This window comes from Notechis scutatus, chromosome 5 (genome assembly GCF_049901735.1).
Source record: "Notechis scutatus isolate UNSWTSFEM ecotype Mainland chromosome 5, rNotScu1.2, whole genome shotgun sequence".
In the NCBI taxonomy this organism is placed as follows: domain Eukaryota; kingdom Metazoa; phylum Chordata; class Lepidosauria; order Squamata; family Elapidae; genus Notechis; species Notechis scutatus.
Window position 1 is genome coordinate 70,532,320 of NC_142013.1, and position 24,634 is coordinate 70,556,953.

The 24,634-nt window shown below is 37.8% G+C and overlaps 1 protein-coding gene across 2 annotated transcripts in view; it reads right to left on the reverse strand.

Moving 5' to 3' along the window:
- Positions 1–24,634, reverse strand: part of NHS (NHS actin remodeling regulator) — a 241,681-nt gene that overhangs the window by 19,173 nt on the left and 197,874 nt on the right. Inside the window, exons 2-5 of one of the 2 annotated variants that reach the window (XM_026674955.2) lie at positions 11,586–11,738; positions 6,319–6,449; positions 3,628–3,690; positions 1,385–1,580 (exon numbers count right to left, since the gene is read on the reverse strand). In XM_026674955.2, the coding sequence (XP_026530740.2) occupies positions 1,385–1,580; positions 3,628–3,690; positions 6,319–6,449; positions 11,586–11,738 (543 nt within the window). The remainder of the gene's footprint in view (positions 1–1,384; positions 1,581–3,627; positions 3,691–6,318; positions 6,450–11,585; positions 11,739–24,634) is intronic. The other variant, XM_026674956.2, reaches the window with a different exon arrangement.

Genomic DNA, 24,634 nt, shown 5'->3' on the forward strand with positions numbered 1-24,634 from the left:
GTAGTACTTATGACTCATACCATATATTGTTGATGAGAAATATTGCAATGTTTTACTACAGCACATAACAAACTTGATTATCACGTAGTGTAAAAAGCTGCTGAATTCAAGTATGCCTTTCTAATATAATTATATCAGCATCAATGTCCATGGAAAAATCACAATGTAGAAATTTAATATGAAGTCTTTCTCACTGAATTTAATGGGGCTCATTTCCATCTTAATAGATGTTAAAGTTATCAAAAAAAATTAAGAAATCTTATACTTATATATACCTTCCTATTCTTTCGTAAAGGCCTAAAGTCATGGCTCTGCTAACTGGCTTGAGGCCCCAATGGGGGAATGGAGATGGTTAATTAACAACAGGTCCCACCTCTTCCCATTCAGTCCCCACCACATGTCCTTAAATTTTAATGTTTGGCTTAAATTTATTTATTTCTTAATGTATATCATGTTTCCCAAAAATAAGACGTATCCCAAATTAAGCCCTAACTTGATTTTTACATGTGCACCAAATAAGCCTTATCCCCAAAATAAGCCCTAATTAAGACCTCGTTCACTGTATCCCACCATTTGATTGTATGAGGTGGGGTGAGGTACATGCATAAAAACCAAGCTAGGGCAGGGGTGTGGGGGGGGGGGGGGTAGAGCTTCTCCACATGCACTGCACCAGCTTACCTTAGGACTGCTGCAGCCAGGCCTCCTACGCTCTGACACCTGTTGTGCCACTGCCTGATTTCTTCTGTGGCCGGATACATGATGCATTGTGCCAGTGCCACTTGCAGCAGGAGACCGTGTGGCGCATCACGCTGGTGCCATGGCTCACACACGCAATGGCACAACATGCCATGTGACTTCCTGCTGTGAGCAGCCTCACTGGCGTGACATGCCATGTGGCCTGCTGCGAGCAGCAGCACCGGCATGCTGAGTCATGTGATGTCCTGCCGCAAAGGTGGCACCGGCATGATACGCCATGTGGTGTTGGACTGTGAGCTGCTGTGAGTGGCTGTAGAAGAAGTCTGGTAGCAGCACAACAGGCGTCAAGGCATGGGAGGCCTGGCTGCAGTGGTCCTAAGGTAAGCAAGTAAGACATCTTCAGAAAATAAGACCTGGTGCTTATTTTGGAGCCCAAAAGAAAATAAGACTAGGTGTTATTTTTGGGGAAACGTGGTATGTGTATAATGTATATGTATAGATAGATTTTTATGAGTGTAAGCTGCCCAGAGTAACCACTATGCTAAGATGAGGGTAATAAAATTTATAAATAAATAAATTTGCTAATTGTAACATTCTATATTTAGATAAATATTTATTGCAATAAAATAAGTTATTAAAAAACCTTCAAATCAACCACCACAACAAAAGGAGGACAAAAGATTTGTACCAGTGACGTTGATGGGGATAATACAAGAGGAAATCACTTGGGCATCTTGTTTCATTTTCTCCTCTGGTGTTGGAAGGGGTAGTACTTTGCTCCAATTTGTTTGTTTATCCAGTGTAGAAGGTATATTATGTATTGGATTTTTCGGCCTCTGCCCTAACATGATATCTGTATCCTCTTCCTCTGAAGGGTGGTGGGACTGTAAATAAATTTAATCAAAATTAGCATCCAACAACAAAATAGTAAGAATTGGAAGTAAAAAAAGGAAGGACATTCCTTGGAACTTATAGAAATTTTCTTTCATGTTGTTTGCAAGCAAGCTTAGAAATAAACAATTTACATATGATTGACAAGCTGCAGCACTGATTTCAGTAGAACTCTAGCATGGCCTTATAAATTGATCTCATCTTCTGTATATTTTGAAAGATATACATATTTTGTATTTTTAAAATACCTGATTTTACTTCAAAGTAAAGTCTTTCTGAAATCAACAGAATTTAAACAAAGGAATACTGAGCTATGGATTTAAAGTTAATGAATGGTGTTACATTCACTCTGTCAATATACTTAACCATGCCAAGTAAGATCTAGTGATTGCATTTACAGACTCTGGATTGTTAGTAGTTGCTATGAAATACAAACCTGGTTCATTTGATTAATTTACTGTTCATAATACAGTGTTAAACAAGAAAACGGGGTTTGGTCACCAAATTAAATATGTCATGTGAACACAGACATCTAATAATAAATACTGGATATCAAAAGAAAAGTTAAAAAGTAAAGTTTGAACCAGGACCTTTAGAATACCTGAAAGCCAGCTGTAATTCAGAACAAATAATTTAAACAAGGGGCAAAAGTTAAAGAAGTAAGAGACATCAACTACCTCAAAGAGTAGAATTTAAAAGAAAGAAAGAAAGAAAGAAAGAAAGAAAGAAAGAAAGAAAGAAAGAAAGAAAGAAAGAAAGAAAGAAAGAAAGAAAGAAAGAAAGAAAGAAAGAAAGAAAGAAAGAAAGAAAAAGAAAAGCAGGATTGTTGTGCTTTGTTGCTTTACTATGTGAGAGTGCAACGATAGGACAATCTAGACAATATCTGGAGAACTAAAAAAATGACAGTTTCTTGAATGATAAATACAGCTTTTCCCATTTTAAAAGTGCATATTTTTCATTTAATCAATCATCATACTCTATAGACTGGAAGTAGCCATCCTGAAGTTTGTCTATTACCTATGTTCAATTTTCAGTTTCAGTTTTGATGACTACTTGATATTTTGCCCTTCTGTTTATTCGGAAGCATTTCATTCTTTTAGTTTTTGTTAAAGGGACAAGATTTAATTTTTGCATTTTTAAAGTCTGCCACAACACTTAAATATTTTTATTTTTTTTATATCTGAGACCCATAGTCAAGTTAACTTTAGTTTATTTTTGTCACAAATGTGCTACTCAACATTCCTGCTGAAGGCACATAATAGACTTACAATCATTCTTACCCCCAATGTCTATGCTGAAGGCTGCACTTCACAGTGATTTAACCAACTTATATCAAGCTACGTTCTTACCTTGTCAGAAATGTCTGTAATATTATACATAAAAATGTAAAAGAGACCCGTCTTCTTGAAAAATATTTCTATCCATCTCTAGGTTAGGAAAATATTGCCATTTTCTTTCTTTCCAGCTTTTGTGCTGTTCCTGGCAGCCATGAATAGTTCATATAAACTACAAGCACAAAAGACTTTGTTTCCTAGGTAACCTCTGAGCTAAAAAGTTGGTGCACACAAAAAATGGCCCCTATAGCCTGTATTAGCTTGCATTTTGTGACCAATACCTTCCCTGCATAACAATGTCTTTTGGACAAAAAGAATGAAGTGACCTGACCACAATCTCTGACGGTCTGCCAGGGTTGCTCTTCAGCAAACAATAGCAGTGATAACAGTCCTTTGACTAGGTCCATGCGGTAGCTTTAACATCATTGGATGCATTCTTGTAGTTTTCCGAGATCACCATCTATTTTTCAAATTTAGTTCAGGCATTTAGATAATCAACAAAAGGAAACTTGCTCATCGGCTATTAAATCAAATAAAACCTAACACCGAATTGGCATGGAGGATGAAAAAAAAGTTAATGGCCTTTGTTGATAAAATCATGAAATAAAAACAACAAAATTAGTCAGCCAAAAGAGCAGCAAAGAAAGATTAGGGAGTGAAAGGGACAGATTGTATGAGGAGGTTTTATTCGGTTATTTTCCAATACCTTTTTACTCCATGGAGTCATGCGGCAACATTCAGTAGGGGAAGACGAGCGGGTTCTATAAAACTATAAACATGAAATGTGGAGGGAGAGGGAAATGATTAAAAATTAACACATATAACAAATGTTTCTATGATTTTTGATCAAAGTACATCTGAAATGCATAGTGTAGCTTTAAAAAAGTTTCTTCATTGCATTCTGCTTCTGTGAAAAATAAACAATATGAAATTTTTATCATGAGAAGCTGTTTATCAACTATAATATGCTGCTTAATTTCTGCATTTTTAGACAGAGTGGTTAGCTATATGGGGGGGTGTTAATGGGAATAAAAATAATGTGTGTAGATTTTTCCTATGAAAGCTCTTTGATAGTTGACAATGCCATCCTTACAGCAGGAAATAATTCACTGATTATATAATTCAATTTCCTCTGATTTATGGGTTTTAGGCCATACTATATAGTCAAACCATGGAAATAGGTATGGGGAGTATCAGATCAGTAACTTTTGCCTATTAATCTCAAGTAATCTAATCATGGAATTTCTTCTGATGAAATGGAACCATATAATTTATAAAGAGCTAGTTAACCTACTGCAGCATTAAAACAACTTTTAATTTTTCTTCATAATGTTGTCCTTATTGTTTTATAATAATTTATTTCATATTGTATATACACTATTCCTGAAACGGATTGCTGTTAGGAGATGTAGAAATATCAATAATAACAATGTCTGTGTGACTTAATATTGAAATTGGCCATGATGGCTGAGAATGACGGCAGTGATGATTCAAATATTTGGAGGGCACCAGTTCAGAGAAAGATGAAGAAACAATCACTGAGTTGCAAAACTCAGCATAAAAGATGGTCTGAGAAGAGAAAATTAGGGAAAGATGTAAAGTCTTCTTCAACTACAATAAAAATTGTTCAACATTATTCATTCATTAAATGGTGACTTCACTCAAAGTATTCAAGCAGAGAGTGGACAGCCATCTATAAAGGATTTTTTTTAATGTCACCAAAAGGTCCTATTCTAATCTTATGAAAATCATTAATATACATGCACTGAACTTGCTAGTATGTGAATATGAAGATGCAGTGTTAAAACACTGATTGTAATTAGATGCTATGCAACGTAAGTGAAAGTGAGACCTATGAGAGTGTACAGCAAAACATGTCACAGTTACTCTTTTGCTGATTCAAAAATTTGTATCAGTGAGGGGAAATAACTGTTATACGCTAGGTCTATTTTCTTGAAAGGGATGTACAAATTTTTTTTTGGGGGGGGGGTTTACAATTTATCAAAGAGAAAGCATGTAGTTCAGACTGTCAGGCAGAAGAAATTAAATTCCATCAGAAGGAATAGGTCACCTGATAAACAGAAAACCAGGGGACATTGCATTTACTTTTCCATTTTAAAACCTAGCAAAGGTGAGGACATCTTTTATTGCTGAAAACTGCTATCCTTCAAACAACTTGCAGCAAAAAGGTATTTGGGGGAAAATAAAAACATGTGCTCCATCTAATCTTGGATGATGTCCAGTGAATTTCATCAACAGTATTATAAAACTGAACAGAGAATTTTCCTTCCAGAAGCAAACTGAGCCATCTGATTAGATAGGGGTATCTACAACAAGCTGAAATTTCATTAGAATGAAAAAAAATGTGCAACTGGTTCTACAGTGCAGTGATACAGTACAAATGATTTGAATTTACATCACAACTTCATGATGCACAGTTCATTTCCCTCTTTTCCCATGTAAATATCCCAGTCATGTGATACAAAGCAAAACCCCATGGTACCTCACTACCTCCTCTATTCTTGTAAATGCTTGAAAATTTTGGATGATCTAGGTCACGTGTTTCTCAACCTGGGCAACTTGAAGATGTTTGGGCTTCAACTCCCAGAATTCCTCAGCCAGCCACAAATGAATTCTGGGAATTGAACTCCAAACAACTTCAGGTTGTTAAGGTTGAGAAACACTGCCCTAGAGTAACGAGGCCACTTTATTTCAGTGAGTTTTTATATAACCTGAAATGTAACAAAAGCAGAGTTTTCTAACATGGTGCCTGGTTCTGTATTACTACTACAATTTTTCTTTTGCCATATTTGGTGTGAATTTGACTTCTGAGAGTTGTAGTACTTCTTGAGAGTTGTAGTACTTGACTCACTTGAAGGATTATAATTTAGAAGAAACTAATTAATCAATCAATAAATTTGTTTGATGGCATCTTCTCTAGTTAATATACCAACCAGCATGATGATTTTGTAATAGAAATCCTCATGTTATTGCTTTATTGACCATTATTGTCACAAATAAATGTATATATCCTAGCATAGGCTCCTTCTGACTAACACAAATAATTATCTATCTGCTAAAAATGTATTTAAATTTAGAATTTATAGTCAGACCAAGTAAACATTTTTTAAAAAAAATTGTGGCTTGATTAAAAAAAAACATACCGGCAGGAAATTGAGGTAATACCACACAATTGTTGTTCATTTTGTAATCTACTGATAATTAGGCTTTACCTTTATACCTTTAAATTGGCAGATGCTATTTATCCTGGCATTACCTGGCAATTTTCTCCCATTAGTTGACATTTAAGATAAAGATGTTTGGCTGGATAAGTTGCTGGTAACCCAAGCTGTACGAACACATCACAAATGCATTAAGAAGACAAGGGAGAACTTACTTTTAGCAAATGATGGTCCTTAGTCTCTTTTTTCTCCTTAGTGTGGATCACAGGAAAAGACGGAAATGGGGGAGCTACCACAGTTTGGCTCACAGTTTTTTGTTCTTGGTTATTACCCTGGTTTCGGTGCTCTGTAAGAAATAAGAAGACAATTGTTCAGCAATTTAACATTTAAAAATATGACAAAAATATGTGAACTTCAATCCAGATGCATTGCATGGTAATTACACTTAGTGATGAATTACATGTAGTAACTATCTATAATAGTTCTATCAATATATTTTGACTTTCAGAACGATCATATTATAAATAGCACAGTTACAGAGAATGGAAACATCTGAATGAATTCATAGCAGAAACACAGATATTTAATTGGAAGTTATCTATAAACTCCTACATTATATTTTTCAATGAAAAGTGTGGAATTTTCTAAAAAAAAGTGGTGCCTCAGTGATAAAGCCAATATTATGTGATGGTTAAGGTATCAGGCTAAAAAAACCAGGAGACTGAGAATTCTAGTCCCATTTGATCACAAAGCCAGTTGGGTGACTATGGGCCAGTCACTCTCTCTTAGCCCTAGGAACCAGACAATGGCAAATTAGTTGCCAAGAAAACTGCAAGGATTTGTCCAGGCAGTCACCAAGAATTAAAAACTGATTCAGTGCCACAAATGCTTGCTTATAAATACTCTTCAGCAATAACTAATTTCCAAAACAATTTTTTGTTTTTTATTGGATGTTATGATGAAACTAATTGACTTCTCTGAAAAAAACACACACATAAAAAAACAAACAATTTCTATTTTCATTTGTTCCCATTCATTCAACATCTACCATCAATAAAATCCATATGGTAGGGAATGAAGCTGCCATAGTATAACTTTGATTCCCCAAAGACAAAAATTGTTCAATATTTATTGATTCAAAATATTTAAGAGAAAATTGAATGTAATTGTATGTTGAGAAACCACTTTATAATAATAGTAGTAAAAGTACAATATATATTTTTCATTACACATGACATTGAGTTTTGGAAATATTCAGAATCAGAATAGAAGCTGGAAAGGACCTCGGAGGTCTTCTAGTCCAGTCCCATGCTCAAGCAGGAGACCCTATATCATTTCAGAGAAGTCACTGCCCAGTCTCTTCTTAAAAACCCACAACTTCTGAAGCTGGCCATGGAATCGGAATTGGCTGGGTGCAGGAACCAACACTGTCCACGGCCCTGGTGCGCTGCTCACTTACGTGGGCCAGCCTTGCTGTTTGAAGTCTGAACGAAGCCTTCAACTGAGCGAGGAAGCACTGCAGGCCCTTCACACCTGTGTCCAGCCCACAGGAGTTTGTTGCGCTGCGGCAGGAATCAGACCCTGTCCCATGGAGTCTGCTGCCGCTTGGATGGGGAGGAGGAGGAGAAGAACAGAGAGGTTTGCGCCAGCTGGCCAGGTAGGGAGCAGGTCAGGTGGGGAGGGGCAATCATTAGGTGGATGCCACTGCTTCAGTGGAGAGGATGAGAAGAAAAATGGCTGCTCAGGTGGTTCTTGCCTGCCCCCCCCCCCGGCACTGGCAGCAGCTTAAATGTCCCAACTAAAGCAGAGATTGCACGTTATCTCTCATACACACACACAGTTTGGAGATCCCCCTCTCCTTGCGGCTGCAGTTGCAGCACTTCAGTGCCTGTCTGGCAGGGTGCTCAGGTAAGCTGGTGTGGGCCATGGGGAGTGGCTCTGCAACCCCCCTGCCACTTTGTACTCCACCCCCCCACTACCTTGTTGCTCAGGTGGCTCCTGCTGCCTGTGCCACTGCCAGCAGCTTGGCTGAAGATTGCTCTTTCTCCCATATACCCCCCCCCCACACACACACAGAGTTTGGAGAGCCCTCTCCTCTTTTCCCCCCTCTCTGCAGCAGCAGTTGCTTCAGTGCCTGGCTGGTGGGGCGCTTAGGTAAGCTCCGCATCCCCCCGCCTTGCTTTGTATTCCAACCCCCACTGCCCCACTTTGTGGCCATCGCACCAGTGCATCGCTCAGCCTCCTGCTAGATTACAGTGGTGAGTAAGAAGAAGTGGCAAAGAATAAAGCAATGCGAAGGGGTGTGGAGGACGAAACAAGGCAGGAGGGAGCAGAGCTGCCCCATCTGCCTCACCTTACCTGAGGGCCCTTCAGCCAGGCCAAACCCTCACACACACACACACACGCCACCCAGGGCAGCCACATCCCTCTTCACTAACCTTTCCAGCTTCTTTCACTGCCACCTTGTGCAGAGCAACTAAAGTAGTCTGTGGGACTATGCTAAAAAATAGTTCAGACCTTCTAACTTCTCATGAAAAAAAAAAAGATGTTGTGAGGTTGGAAGGTCTGAACTATTCTTTTTAACCATAGTCATACAGACTACTTTAGTTGTTCTGTGTGCAGTGATGGAGAACTGGGCCTGTGCATATGCAAGCATGCCAGGATGGTGTGGGCTGGGTCGAAGTGAGGCAGGCTGGACCCTTACAGTTTCCAGGATGGCCGCACGGGCCGGATTTGGCCGGATCTGACCCGCAGGCTTTGAGTTTGATACCCCTGCACTTTAGCATCAGTCTCTATTTCCATAACTTTTTTGTTTGATAAAAAATTTAAAAATTCTAAAAATTAAATATTTTCCTTGTTGCGAAGTGTCAGTTTACAATAGTTTATAAGAGTTCTTGGCCTTTTGTTCTGTCTTGAAAATTCATCACTATCTTCCCCGTATTAAGTCTCTATCTCTTTTTCTGTGGTTTTTTATTTTTTCCCTCTTAGATCATTAAGAATTTAAAAATTTCTAAATAATTAAAATAATTAATTTTTTTTTCAAATTTTTTTTAGGTGAGAAAAGAAATTGAAAAATTGAAAAAAGAATTTTATAATAAACCGAAAAAAGAAATTTAAAATTGAAGATTTAAAAATTAAAAAATAAATAAATTTAAAAATGATATTTGAATGAAGAATTGAAAAATTGAAAAAAGAAATTAAAAAATTGAAAAGGGATTTTTCTTAAAAAAATTAAGAGATTCTAAAGTTTAAGAATTTGTAAGAGTTCTTGGCCCTTTATGAAGGAATATGAACTTCTTTTTTGCTGGATGTCTCAGGCTATTTTTAAGGAGATGCTTTGCTCTTCTCCCTGCGTTGAAGGTTTATCCCTTTCCTCCCTGTCCACAAGAGTTTTGTAATTATCCTTTCCCCCTTGATTTCTTGCCCTTTGGTTGCCTGGCCACTGCCGGAGTTTTCAGGTATGATGTGTTGATGTGGGCATTCTGTTTAGTTTCACACCACACTGCTCCCAGCTGCTGCTGTGGGCACCACTGCTCAGTTAGTCCTTTGTGCTGCTCTCAGTCACTGCTGGTCCACCAGGCTGATCTTAGTCGCTGCTTGGGGTGCTTTGTTCCTCTGCCACATGGCTCTGCATCACTTCTGCTCAAGGTCTGCCATGCTGCTCACAACCGCTGATCTGCTGCCACTTAGCTCTGTTTTAGCGCTGCTCAGTGGCTTCCATTTGCATCACACTGGCTCCGCTCAGGTGTCAGGCTGGATCGCTGGGCTGCCTCTCTATTTCTCAGCTCGGCTGTCTCTTCTTCTCTCAGATGGGTTGGGCCACCTCTCGGTTGGGCCACTGGGCTGCCCCTCAGCTGGGTCACCTCTCAGTTGGGCTACCTCTCAGACAGGCTACTTCTCATCTCCTTGTTCAAGGAGTTCGAGTTCTCTTTTTAATCCCTTCTGTAGCTTCTCTTGATGTTGTCCACTTGATATAGAGTTTGTAATCCACACATGTATTGAAAATGACAGATGAATAAATTTGCAAAGGAAAACAAAATCTCAGCTTAAAAGGAAAAATATAGTATCTCAGCTGAGAGTAAAAAAAAGTCAGCTTGTAAAAAAGATTACACAAATATATATACGTGATATAAAAAGATAATACAAGGTAGCCCATAAAATTCCACAAAATATTTAAAAAGTATTAGAACTTTATAAAAATATTGTAAAAAATATTGCAGTCTCTGACTATTTGTAACTCACAAAAAAGGTAGAATAATTGCAGTCCAGGGCAATAAAAGCAGTTCAGGGCAATTTACCATCGAGGTAATAAAATTTACAACCCTGTTGTAAAAGTTTACAATAGTTGTAAACATTCAATACAAAGACTGGAATCCTTATAAATCCTTATAATTATGCAGAGAGATAAAGAAAAAGAAAACAGGTCTGCCCTTCATTTATTAGAGAAAGAGAAGGGATAAAAGAACATGCATGCAATCAGGTCTGTATGTAATTCATTTTGCAATTATGTTTGTGTAAGCATGCTCTGTTAATGGTAAAAAGAACTAGGCAGTCAATATTGAAGAAAAACAGTTCAGTCTATACAAAAAAAAAATTCTCAATGTCACCAGGAGAACAAAGGAACAAAGGAACTGCAGTCTGATTACGCTATAAAGCAGAACTCACCAGAATCAACTTTGCATCCAAATAAAGATTGATTTCCAAGATTTTTCTTCTCTCCAAAATCCAATATTTTGTTCTATTAACCCCCCCTGCCCCCCAGTAGTTGCAATTCTGCGCGTGTTTGGGGTTTTTTGTTTTATTTTTTGGCTTTTAATTAGATTATTCAGGAGTGCCCCATTTCTGCATGTCTACTCTCCAAAGGGACTTGCCATGTTAAAGTTGTGATCTTAATATATTTTTGTTTTATATTCATTATTTAAGGAGCCATTTCCCGACCACAAGATGGCAGAAGAAGATAAAATTTATCTAAAACAGAACAGCTATCATCCAGAGAGCTGTTATATAATTTTACTATCAGTATAATATTTCTCCTTTTAGCTCTTGGCAATGCTATTAAAATAAACCTCACCCTCTATTTGTTGTGAAATTATTTAATATATTATTTTAAGGAAATTATCATATTTTCACTATGTTATTGTTCTGAAATGTTAAGAAGAGAACAGGTTATTTATACTAATATCTAAGGATGACATACTTTTTAAAGAATTCGAAAGTGGAATAGCAAAGAGAAACTGTCTAGAAATGGATGTTAATGTAAGAATGAGAGGAGAGGAAAATTAAACCATTGTAAATATGTGTCAGTTGCCAAATATTTAATCATGTGACCCTGGGAATGCTGTGATGATCATAAGTTTGATGACCAGTCTTAAGTCACTTTTTTCAGTGACACTTTAACTTCAAACAGTTGCTAAATGAATGGTTGTAAGTCAAGAACTACCTGTAATTGGATTTTTGTAAATTATACAGAAATAAAAATTACCCTTTCTCAAGGCTCTCAAATTCTGCTTGGCATGGTGATGCAGCTCCTCCACACATGTTGGCCTGGTGGAAGGAAGGAAGATGTTTCTCTCCTGATGCCAAGGGGCATGATAATACACGTTCAGTTTGCTTTCCGCATCCAAGTTTGAGACAGCTGTAGAAATAAATGAAGAGGATACTTAGAGAGATTTCCAGCAATGGCCCAATCCTAGGCAGTGACAGATATTTCTCCATCAGGGCACAAAGAGAAAATATATGCTGCAAACTCCACTTAGGCGTCAGTAAATGCTAAGCTCCATTCAGCTGCCCCGACTCCACTCCCATAAAAGATATTACAGGGTCATAAAAAGAAAACTGTGTGTATGTGTGTGTGTGTGTATTTCACAAATCTGAATTTTAAAGAAACTCAGCTTAAGTAAACCATGAATATAATAGGAGAAACCAAGCAAATCTTTGGTTATTATTTATATATACATAAACATAATTTTATATTTTGAATCTGATAAATCACCCATTTTTTTATTATTTCACCGGTTATACATATTTTGTAGTTTGGAAACTGAACAAGTTTCCTAGATATATTTCTAACATTCACCAGTGATCTCATACATTCATGGTTCTTCATCATACTCTTCCATCATTGTAATCTTTTCATGATTCTCTTTAGAGATGGTATCAAGTTACACGTGAATAAGAGCCATTGTTAATGCCATTCCATTATCAGAATACAAAACCAGAGCTTGCAAGGTCTAGTAATGAGTGAATTTATTAATCAATACACATCATGTTGCTGATGTTGCAGAAATTGTGGAACCCTGAGCATTTGGGGCTGGCTACATTGGCAGGACAAGGGGGTGTCCATGCATCATAACACAACTGGAACAAATTGATGCAAAATGAGGGTTCGGTGGGAGTCATGGGTTAGATTAGGATAATTGATTTTGCGATTGGATTTAGACAAAGTACAAAGAAAACTTAAATAAAATGTGAAAAAAAATGATTGGAATTTGTAAATCAGATTTCCAATTGGAAACTGATACAGGCATGCTATCTAACACATATTCTGCATAGAATAATATTGTGGCCGTATATCTAGACATCTATAATGGGTGAATGTTGTAGGTGGCCAAAAAGATTACCATATATAAGACACACGAATACCAAACAACATAGATTAAATTGATACACTAATATGTTTGAGAATGGGGTCCAAACTGAGATTATGTAATGTATACAAACATAGAGAGAGAGGCCCTATTTGCCAACATCACATTAGACTTTTGTAGAAATGCATGAAACAGCCAAGTAGAAAGACTATTGCTAAGCAATCAGGACTTATAAGATTCCTAACGTTAAATTATCCCCAACAATATGATTTTATTCAGTTCCCAACTTAATAAAAATTAATACAATAGGCCTAGGTGAACCTAAATATGGAATCAGAAATAAATATTTCATTAAGGGCGATAGAGCCTTTTGGTAAAAAGGTGTGACAATAACACTAGCTAAGATTAAAGAATCTCAATAAAGTTTCCTAACAACATATAAATAAGGTGACCAACTTTTTTACAATGAGAAGGAGGACACAAATAAATTGAAGAAAAAAAACCAAAGCCATTTGTGCGTGGAGCACTTTGTGCGTGGTGCACTCTTCTCAAAACAATTTTCCTGTGTGGAGCACATGCGTCTCATAATCATGTCTCACCGCACCGAGCCTTGACGAATTGTCATGTCAAATACAAATACATCACATCACATACAATGGATCGGCTCGGCATCAATCAAATACAGAGATTTATAGATTAGTCTTCAAATATCAAAAAGGAGGACATGTAGGAGGACACTTTTCGAGAGGGGACAGAACTTACAAAAGAAGGACTGTCCTCCCTAAAGGAGGATGATTGGTCACCTTAATATAAAGAGAGGAGTGGCTATATTGGAGCATGTGAGGATTCTTTGGTGCCTGGAAGATTTGAAGAGAGTTTCTTGGCATCCTCAAAATATACCAAATTATCTAGTAGTTAAATAGACCTTGACTTATAATCATAATGGAACCTGCCCATTAAAGATGGGGATCATCCCTGCTCTCCCTAATGCAACTGTGAAAAAAGGTGTGGCTTGTTAATTAGAGCATGGGGTGTCTTGAGGATGAGGGAGGCTCTAGGACAGGGGTCCCCAACCACGGTCCGCGGACCGGCACCGGTCCGTGGAACAAGTCCTACCGGGCCGCTGGCTTGCTGGGCGCCGCCATCTTGTTTTGATGAAAAAGTGCTTCCGGTGAGCTTTTCGGGTAGAAAGCCATTTCTACCCGGAAAAGCTCACCGGAAGCGCTGGGCACCGCCATCTTGTTTTGATGAAAAGGTGCTTCCGGTGAGCTTTCCGGTAGAAAGCCATTTCTACCCGGAAAAGCTCACGAAGCGCTTGGCATCGCTATCTTGTTTTGATGAAAAAGTGCTTCCGTGAGCTCACCGGAAGCACTTTTTCATCAAAACAAGATGGCGGCGCCCAGCTGATGTCGGTACCGGGCCGCGCCATAAAAAAGGTTGGGGATACCGGGCGCGCGAAGCGTAAAAGGTTGGGGATCACTGCTCTAGGACACCAGTTTACTCTAGTGGTTAAGGCACTAGGCCTGGGAGACCGTGAGTTCAAATTCTGCCTTAGCTGTGAAAGCCAGATGGGTGACCTTGGGCAAGTCACTCTCTCTCAATCCAACCCACCTCACAGTTTTGTTATTATGGGAAAAATAGGAGGAGGGGGGGAGTACAGGTGGTCCTCAACTTACAACTGTTCGTTTAGTGACCATTCGAAGTTACAATGGCACTGAAAATATGTGACATGACCATTTTTTACACCTACAACCATTGCAGCAACACCCACAACCATTGCAGTCATGTGATCAAAATGTAGGTGTTTGACAACTGACTCATATTTATGTTGGTTGCAGTGTCCTGGGGTTATGTGAGCACCAAAAAATCCTCCCATGCTCAGAGGTGGTATTCAGCAGGTTCTGACCAGTTCTGCAGAACCAGTAGTGGAAATTTTGAGTAGTTGGGAGAACCGTCAAATACCACCTCTGACTGGCCCTGCCCCCATCTATTCTCTGTCTCCCGAGTCCCAGCTGATCGGCTGGGTCTTTTTTTGTTGTCCTGTACAGGAGAATGGAGCTGGAAAGCAGGTTAGTGGGGTGGGGTGGGAATGGAGATTTTACAGTATCCTTCCCCTGCCAAGCCCACCAAGCCATGCCCACAGAACCAGTAGTGAACATTTTTGCGCCAGTATAACCACCCCTCTCTTTATATGTTGTTAGAAAACTTTATTGAGATTCTTTAATCTTAGCTAGTGTTATTGTCACACCTTTTTCTCAAAATGCTCTCTTTGGGGACCTTCTGGGGAAATGAGATTCACTTCATAACCTTGTTATGAACTTAACAATTGCAGTGATTCACTTAACAACGATGGCAACAAAGGTTGTATAATGGGGCAAAGCTCACTTTACAAATATCTCGCCTAGCAATAGAAATTTTGGGCTCAAATGTGGTCAGTAAGCCGAGGACTACCTTTATTAAGTATGTTCACTGCCATTAGTTATTTCTAAAAATAATAAAAGGTGAGATACAAATAGATAAATACCATTTTTATTTTGGAAATCAAGTTTTTGGTGTTCCAAAAGTGTTTTGGTGTTCCAAGCATCTATGTACCGAAGGCGCTTTTCAAAAGGCAACTGAAAAGCACCTTTAGGATAATTATGGTCTGGATGATTAAGAATCTCCATAGACATCTAAGCATCTATGTATTGCTATCAGCAAAGTCTGCATGAAATACATCTGAAAGCCTAAATCAAGTACCTGACTTTTTAAAAAAATTACATTTATTGTCCTCATACAGGGCAGATATATCATATCAATCAAACTCTGTGGTGGGCAATTTTTCCTGAATAGATAGATGACACTGAGCATTTTCTATCCTAAATTCCTATTAGTTATATAAGTCATACGGATATACTGTAATTATCTAGTTATATAAGTGTTGGTTTAAATCAAATAATCATGTACCAATCGTTTATTTGTCTATCCTGCCCAACTTGAAAATGACTCTGGATACTTCACAGGATTATAAGATACAACTATACAAAAAACAAAACCACACAATATTCTATCAAACAAAATTGACATATGAGAGAACTACAAAACATAAAATATCTCAACATTTAATAGATGAGTATTACATTTTGATTATATGAATAGAAATCTGGCATATTGAATAAATACCAGTGTTGTTAAAGACTATTTTTAAAATGGTTTAGAAAACCGTGCCAACCATTGGCTTGTTATTGTTTCCATTTCCCCTACACTCTCATGATTCAATACAGATGGGTTAATGGAAAATAAAATACACAGCATGATATGTTTTAAAAATAATGTATGGTTAGATCTTGGCAGGACTTATACATTCATTTATGCAAGATGACCAAGCCCAAGTATTTCAAAACAGTAATAATACATATCTATTTCTTAATTAAGAACATTGGTGAAGGTTTTGTTTAAAAAATTTCAGTCACTATATACTACTCATTACAAAAATTAAGAAAGCAACAACTTTTAAGGTTAAATGAGGCTAAATTGTAAGAGGAGGAAAAGAAATTGAATCCATAGCCAAATAGAGAGATGGGCAGAAACTGAACTGGGCAGCCTGTTTTGCACATGGAGAGTTTTAGATTTAACTCGTATGGTCTTCTAAAAGGGCTAAAAACAATTCCTATTTGAAATCATGGGTGACTGTTTCCCATCAGGTAATAACCCCTTATAGCTTTTTGCATAAAAAATGAACATAAAAAATGAGCCCCTTTAGAAGACCATAGGAGTTAAATTTTGATGATTAGGCAGAATAGGCTAGGAAGAAGAGAGGCATGATGTAAGCTTTCTTTATATCTTTTTTATACTTTTTACTACATTATTTTCTATTCCGGTTTTTCTTCTTTACCTTCCTCTTACCTTGTTTTGTTCCATTTTGCATTTTTAGCTTTTTCTTTTTCCTTTCTTGTTCTACTTTAGTTTGCATTAGTTCTTATTACTGTTGTTAAAACTCTTGATAAAAATTAGGTATATATGAAAAGTACTTAATTAGTAGATGGATACAGGCAATCTTCTTATGACCAGTTGCTTAGCAATCATTGGAAATTATGACAGATCCATCCAAAGCTTCTTATGATCCAATCTCAAAATTATGGCTGTTATGTTGCCTCCATGGTTGTTTATCCTTATGACTGACTTCAGGGATGATGCAACCCCTCCTCCGCACTTATGTCTCCCACCCATCCCACCATGGCTCACTGGTCTTTGGCCTGCTCACTACTCAACCATCTAAGGCAGGGGTCTCCAACCTTGACAACTTTAAGACTTGTGGACTTCAGCTTTGCTGGCTGAGGAATTCTGGGAGTTGAAGTCCACAAGTCTTAAAGTTGCCAAGGTTGGAGATCCCTGATCTAAGGGAGCCTAAAGTTTGGTAGCAGAAGCTACCAGGAAGTGGGAGTCTGAGAACTCATTATCATTTAACCTTTTCTTTCTTTTTCCCTCTCTCTCACATACACAGACACCCAAGGAAGGAGACAAGGTAGTAAACCATCTACTATGAATCAACTCATTGGACAATTTGACAACCTGGAACTTATTGTATAATCTTGAGGAAATATGTAATTTCTTTTTTCATTTCACATGTAATAAGGAAGCAATAAAAAGAATGCAATATCAATTTATATTGTGTTCACTAGCTGCAAAACAAATAATACAATCATTCTAATAAAAATGACACGATATTTTATGGAATTTTAAAGTGCTACAGTATGATCTGCAAGATAATGTTCTTACAAAATCCCACACAAGGGATCCAACTGCAAGGATTGTACTGGATCTCCTTTTATTGTTTAAGACATGGCTTGTTACTGAAGCATTAGGACCTGAATGTTACAGAAGCCTAATATGTATGTGTTTATATTGTGAGCACGCTATATTGTATAATGGCTTCTCCTTTTCTTCTTCTTTTTCATTGGATTATTTCCAATGGTATCTTAAATTTCCTGGGGGTAATAATATTTATTGAAAACTGTTTGTTGGCCACCAGATTTATTTCTTTTATTAATTATTTGCCCTGCCCTTATTACTCTATAAGTAATAAAAGTATTTTTCCAAGTTCAAAGATGGCAGAGGAAGTATAATTACATCGCGGGTAGAAAAGTTGCTTCTAAAAGAAAATAAAACGGTAGGAGAAAAGGTGGAGAGAGAAAGATAAGTCATAGAAAAATAAAGAAGACTGGAGAAAGGAAAGGAAGATTGGAGAAATTAAAAGAGAGAGAAGCCCAGATGCACCAAGAGTCCTACCCAAGAGATGAGAGGCCCATCGAAGTGAGGTGAACAGAGAAGCAAACAGACTGCAGGCAGCAAAGCCAACCAGTTGAGAATAAAGAGGTGCACCAGTGAGCGAATGGGACCAGCTGTGGAGCAGGGAGGAAAAACAACTGTGGGTGGAGAGGCCAACTGACCGAGGGCAGTATAATGACTGGCAGAGAACAAAGAGGGGAGCCAGTGAGAGAGCAGAGTAGGGAGGAAGGAAAGAGAAGATGAACTTGCTGGGGACCATCCAGATGGTCCTGTTTGCTGGTGGAAGCAGCACCCCTGGAGTGACAGACAAGCAAACATGGCGGCATAGCAAAAAGCAGCAGCAGCAGCAGCGTAGCAGAAAGGAGAGAGAGCCAGCAGCAGCATGGGACAGTGCAGTGAGCTAGAGCCTGAGACCACCACAAAGAGCACCGGGGAAAGAGATGTTGGAGCTGAGTGGAGGACTGAGTGGAGCAGACCACACAGTGGAGCTGAGCTGACCAGAAAGCTGCACGGCAGGCTGAGAGAACTGATCAGAGCAGGGACGAACCTGAAAAGACCTGAACACCGAAGGATAGAAGAGAGCTGACAGAGAAAACAACAAGAGGCCAGAGCAGCAAACAACGGAAGTGAAGGCAACAAATTAAGCCTGAGGTTCCAATAGACAGGGAGGGAAGACCCATGTACAGAATAAAAATACAGGACAGAAAATAAAAGATAAATAAATAGGCAAAAAATAAGGACAGGAGTGGAAAATTAGAAATCAAGGAAGAATAGGATTAATAAAGATCAATCAAATAAATAAGGCAAATAGGGGAGAACTGGAGCTCAAAAACTTTTTAAAAATATGGGAAACAAAGGAATAAATAAAACTAACATAATAATAAGCAAATAAAATAATAAATAACAAGGTATAAAAATAAACATAAAAAGGCAGCAAAATAATTTTTTAAAAGATACAAAACTTTTTACCCTTAAAAGAACCAGCAAAAAGAAACAAACTCATGGAATAGGTGACTGATACTATTGTGGTATGCAATATATGTTCCATGTATGTGCTTATTCCCAAAGAATACTCAAATTATACAAACTGATTGAACCAAATAAAGAACAGATAATTCCCAGAGGATTTGACCCTGCTGATAAGCCCTTGGAGGAAGACAAATGGAGGTATGTCACACATAGAAGGAAACACAATAATCAAAGAAAGAAACAACACACATCTAACAAACCCCTGCTGTCCAATCTAACCTAATCAGAAGCAGCCCCATTAAAACTGAGCAACCAATTTCTCCCCTTAGTTGAAAATACTCACACCCACAATCTCCCCTTCAAAGAAAATATGCAAACGCTTAGAAAAGAGACATCATCAAATATCCCTAAAATAATCACATTAACAAACTCACCTGGGATCAGAGGTGGTATTCAGCAGGTTCTGATCAGTTCTGGAGAACCGGTAGTAGAAATTTTGAGTAGTTCAGAGAACCGGCAAACCACCTCTGACTGGAGATTTTATAGTATCCTTCCCCCCCACCAAGCCACAGAACTGGTAGTAAAAAAAATTGAATCCCACCACTGCCTGAGATAAACAGAAAAGCACCCCAGACTACACCCCCTAAAAAAGAAAGGAAAGTGTTGGTGATAGGAAATTCTATTCTCAAAGGAACAGAACCAGCCATCTGCAGCCTGGACATACAATCTAGGGAGGTATGTTGTCTCCTTGGAGCAAAAATCAAGGATGTGGCTGGGAACCTAACCAAAATAATTAGGTCCACAGATTACTACCCTTTTCTACTACTATTGTAGGGACAAATAACACAAAAAGGACTTGAAAACAATGTTGAGTAATTATGAGCAGCCAGGCAAGAAAGTTAAGGAGTTGGGTGCACAAGTAATTTTTTCATCTGTACTGCTAACGAAAGATCAACATCTAGTAAGAGAACAAAGGATTTTAGAAGTGAACCACTAGCTAAAGGGTTCATGTAGCAAAAAAAACAAAAACTTGGATTCCTGGACCATGGTCTGCACTACCTCCATGATGGGCTTTTGGCAAGGGATGGGCTGCACCTCACAAAGACTGGGAAGAATGTTTTCTGAAAATGACTGGCTCAACTTATCAGGAGGGCTTTAAACTAAAATTGAGGGGGGAGGATGACTAATCTCCAGGACCTAATTCCAAGTAAAAACCCCTAGAAAACAAGTCAAACAATGAGGTAAGGAGGGATGGCAAGGAAGACAAACTCAAATACCAAATAGGAGATATAAGGAAGCATACCCAGAATGAGACATAAAGACCTCAAGTGCCTATATACAAATGCACAAAGTTTGGCTAACAGACAGGTTGAACTTGAACTATTAATACATGAAGGTAGATATTATATAGTTGGAATTACAGAAACTTGGGGGACGAAACCTATGACTGGAACATACTGATAGAAAGATCAAACTGTTCAAAAAAACCAAGACCCTATAAAGAGGAGGTGGAGTTGCCTTGTATGTAAAGGAGTACTACATTGCTACAGAAATGCATGGAACCAAAGACAAAAACCTCCTAGAATGCATATGGATCAATATAAAAGAAAAAAAAAAAAGAATGATATTGCCATAAGTGAATACTACAGGCCATCCAGCCAAACAGAAAAAATAGATGTACTTTTTGCCCACCAACTAACAAGTATATGTAGGAATCACACTACAATAGTAAAATGGGGGACTTCAATTACTTGACATCAATTGGAAGACTAATTCCTCACCAAGTGAGAAATAGAATAGGTTCCTGACCAACCTAGCTGACAACTTCATTGTTCAAAAAGTAGAGGAGGGAACTAGAGAGACAGCCATACTGGACTTAATTCTTACAAAAAGAAAAGAAGTGATAGAGGGAGTCAAAACTGCAGGAACCTTGGGAGAAAGTGACCATGTCATACTAGAATTCAACCTAACGCAAACCCAAGTTATAAAACATAATGATACCAGAGTCCTAAATTTTAAAAGAGCTGATTTTGACAAACTCAGAGAATTTGGGAAACATTCCTTGGATGAAAATCCTAAAGGGGAAAACAACTCAAGAAGCTTGGGAAATACTGAAAAATGTGATAATAAAAGCCCAGTCCAGCACAATACTACTAAAAAAGAAAAACAAGAAATCCAAGAAGAAACCAGCATGGCTGCACAAAGATCTCCCTGACAAATTGAAAGACAAAAGGGACAAATACAAAAAATGGAAAGAGGGACACACAACTAAGGCAGAGTATCAGCAGATAGCCAGAATCTGCAAAGACAAAGTCAGGAAAGCAAAGGCTCAGAATGAACAAAGACTTGCAACAAAAGTCAAAAATAATTAAAAAAAGTTTCTTCCAACATATAAATAACAAGAAAAAAAAGAAACAGTTAATCACTAAAGAGAGAAGATGGCAAGGAAGTAACAGACAGCAGAGAGAAAGCAGAGCTGCTTAACTCATTCTTTGCATTGGTTTTCATGCAAAAAGAAACTATAGCCCAACCTACCAAAAACAACTGTAAAAAGCAGACTAGAAATAAAAGTTAAAATAAGCAAAAAAATAGTAAGAGAACACTTGTCTGATCTTGATGAATACAAATCACTGGGACCTGATGGAGAGTTCTAAAGGAGACCTGATCTGGGACCTGATCCCAGAGTTCTAAAGGAGCTGGCAGATGTAATCTCAGAACCACTGTACCACATCTTTCAAAAGTCGTGGAGTACTGGGGAACTACAAGAGGACTGAAAAAGAGCTGATGTGGTTCTCATCTTAAACAAAAAAAAAAGTGGGGGGAACAGACCAGGAAACTACAGACCAATCAGCCTAACATCAATACCCAGGAAGTCACTGGAAAAAATAATAAAAAAACATCTGTCAACATCTAGAAATGAGTAAAGTAATAACTAGAAGTCAGCATGGACTTGTTAAAAACAGATCATGCCAAACCAATCTTATTTCATTTGGCAACATAGTGACTAAATTAGTAGACCAGCAAAGTACTGTGGACATAATATACTTAGACTTCACCAAGGCATTTGACAAAGTAGACCACAACCTAAGCTAGAAAAAAGTGGGATAGATAGCATCACCATCAGATGGATTTGTAACCGGCTGACAAACCGTACTCAATGAGTAGTCCTTAATAGTACTACATCTACCTGGAGGGAAGTAAGCAGTGGGGTACCACAAGGCTCTGTTTTAGGCCCAGTACTCTTTAATATCTTCATAAATGACTTAGATGAGGGAATAGAAGGGGAACATATCAAATTTGTAGATGATACTAAGCTGGCAGGAATAGCCAAAACCCTAGATGATAGGCTCAAGATCCAGACTGATCTTGACAGACTGAATACTAGGTCCTATCCTATCTAACAAAATGAAATTCAGCATAGAAAAAAGTAGCCAATGACCAGGGACTACAGAACAAAATCTGAAGAATCCTGGATTCCCTAATTCTTCTTTACATTAACCATATCATTGAAGTGAGGAGACAAGATATTATAGAACTAATGTGTCAGCCTTCAAGATTTTCTCATAATGAGCCTATCAGAATATGACTCATGCATACATTGGTGACAACAGAATCTTAGCAAAGTTTTTCTTTTCTTATTTTTAGCATGGCATGAGCTTTTAGCCTTTGTCTTCTAAATTAGGATTCTAATTTTGATAAAGATTTGGTGATCCATTGAGGATGAAGTGTTAAGGGTTATTGGGATACCAGTGACTCTTAGCTAAGAGAATGAGGAAGTGTTTGCATGGGGAATACTAACCAGTGAGATTATCCAGCTTTACCCAAGCTTTTCCAGTAGTGTTTATAGCTCAGGCAATGATTTATGTCTTACTTTGCTGTTACTCCAATATGATGATAAATAATAAAAATGATATTTTATAAATGAAAAGGTGACATACATCATTCAGGGAGAAACACAGTTCTCCTGTCTTGGAAATAGAATAAACGAGGAGCAAAAGACTGAGGAAGTATGCAGTGAAGACTCCTTTGTATTTTCCCATCTGTGGACTTAGAGTATAATCCTAAATCTATCTGCATCTTCAATATGAAGGATGATTGATTGTCAAAACAATCTGCACTCTGTTTTTAGCAAACTTGCTAATGAAACTGAAAAACTCAGGGGGCTTTTTAGTCGGAAAATAAAGCAGAGCAGTCACTCTCTGTTAAAAGATTTGTTCCATTATGTTCCTCTGAATTGCTTCTAAAAACTAGTATTGAACTTTAATCCAGGGGTAGGAAAAAAATGCAGCCACTAGCATTCACTTTGTGGCCTCCAAAGATTCCCAAAGCTGGTGAAAATGTTGGCCCTTTTTCATTGGGAGAGGAACCTGGAAGAGAGACAGCAGTGCCTTAACAATTCAGTGAAATCAACTTCCTTAGATATTACCCTAAATATATTCTAGGAATTTATGAGGCAGATCCTGGCTTCCTAACTATACTAAACTGGCTGTCATCTATGTATCTATGCTATCTATTTCAGACAGTCTTTTTCAACCTTTCTATTGAAAAAAGAAGTGCCCCTTATAAACATTTTAATTGAAGGTCAGCTGTGTTGAATAAAATAGGACTTCTGAGTAAGAGAACATAGAAGAAATGGAGAGAAAATGTCAGGCAATTTTCTCTTTCAAGGAAATCAATGTGGAAAAAAATAGAGGGCTTTTCAAATGAATTTCTTGTATCACTCAATTTTTATTCTCACCAGTTTAAAGTAATTTAAAATTTCTTTTGTTAATACAGAGAGGGGAAGATAGTAAAATAACTAGCAATTTGATCTTCCTTTCCTTCCTTCCTTCCTTCCTCCCTTCCTCTTTCTCCTTTGTGTTATGTGCAAATAGAAGAGAGCTACTAAGAATTGGAGTTAAGATTCTTAACTAGCTATTCCATAGCAATAGCAATAAGACTTATATACCGCTTAAGTTAGGCGCATAAGTTAGTTAGTTAAGTTTGTTAAGCAAGTAAATATTCAGATTTATAAATGAGTTCCCAACTGCTCTATCTTGTTGCAAGAATAGATTTTTGGGGACATGTTTGCCTCATTATCTGCAAACAACTGAAGTGAGTTCTGACATTATAGTGACCTTTCTGAAATTCTTCAGAATCTCAGGTTTGGGAAACAATGTATTGTTCCCCTGCTTCTTGTTTGTGCCAGCATTTCTATTTGTTCTGTCAGCAATTATCATGAGTAAGCCAGGATCTAAGAAGAGTGGCTTTCAGTTCCTCTGAGTGATCAAAGTCTTTTCCTAGAGAAGTGTGGGTTTTCTTGGCTCTCCTATCTAATAAACCCAAAACCTGGCATTTAAAACGACAGCTTCAAATTCCTTCTGGGAAAAAGAAGGATGGAAGAGTTAGTGGCAGAATATAAAGCAGATGAAAACATAGGTGAACTTGAGTTCATTTACTTTTGATGAGAAAGAAATAGTGCAGTTTTTCCACATGCAAGCCTAAAAATCTTTGGCAGGTCACATGCCTTCAGCAGCCCTGGGTATTATGCTGCAGCTCTTTTAGACAATTTTCCTGTTTTGCTTACGAAGCCACTTTGCTAGACAGATTTGCTTCTGTATGTATCAGAACAAGGCTCAGGGAGTGAATAGCGCAGCACATGCATTATTGATTATTTCAGATGTATATTAATAGATAAGCCTGTAGCAGTACTTCACACTGTGTCCTG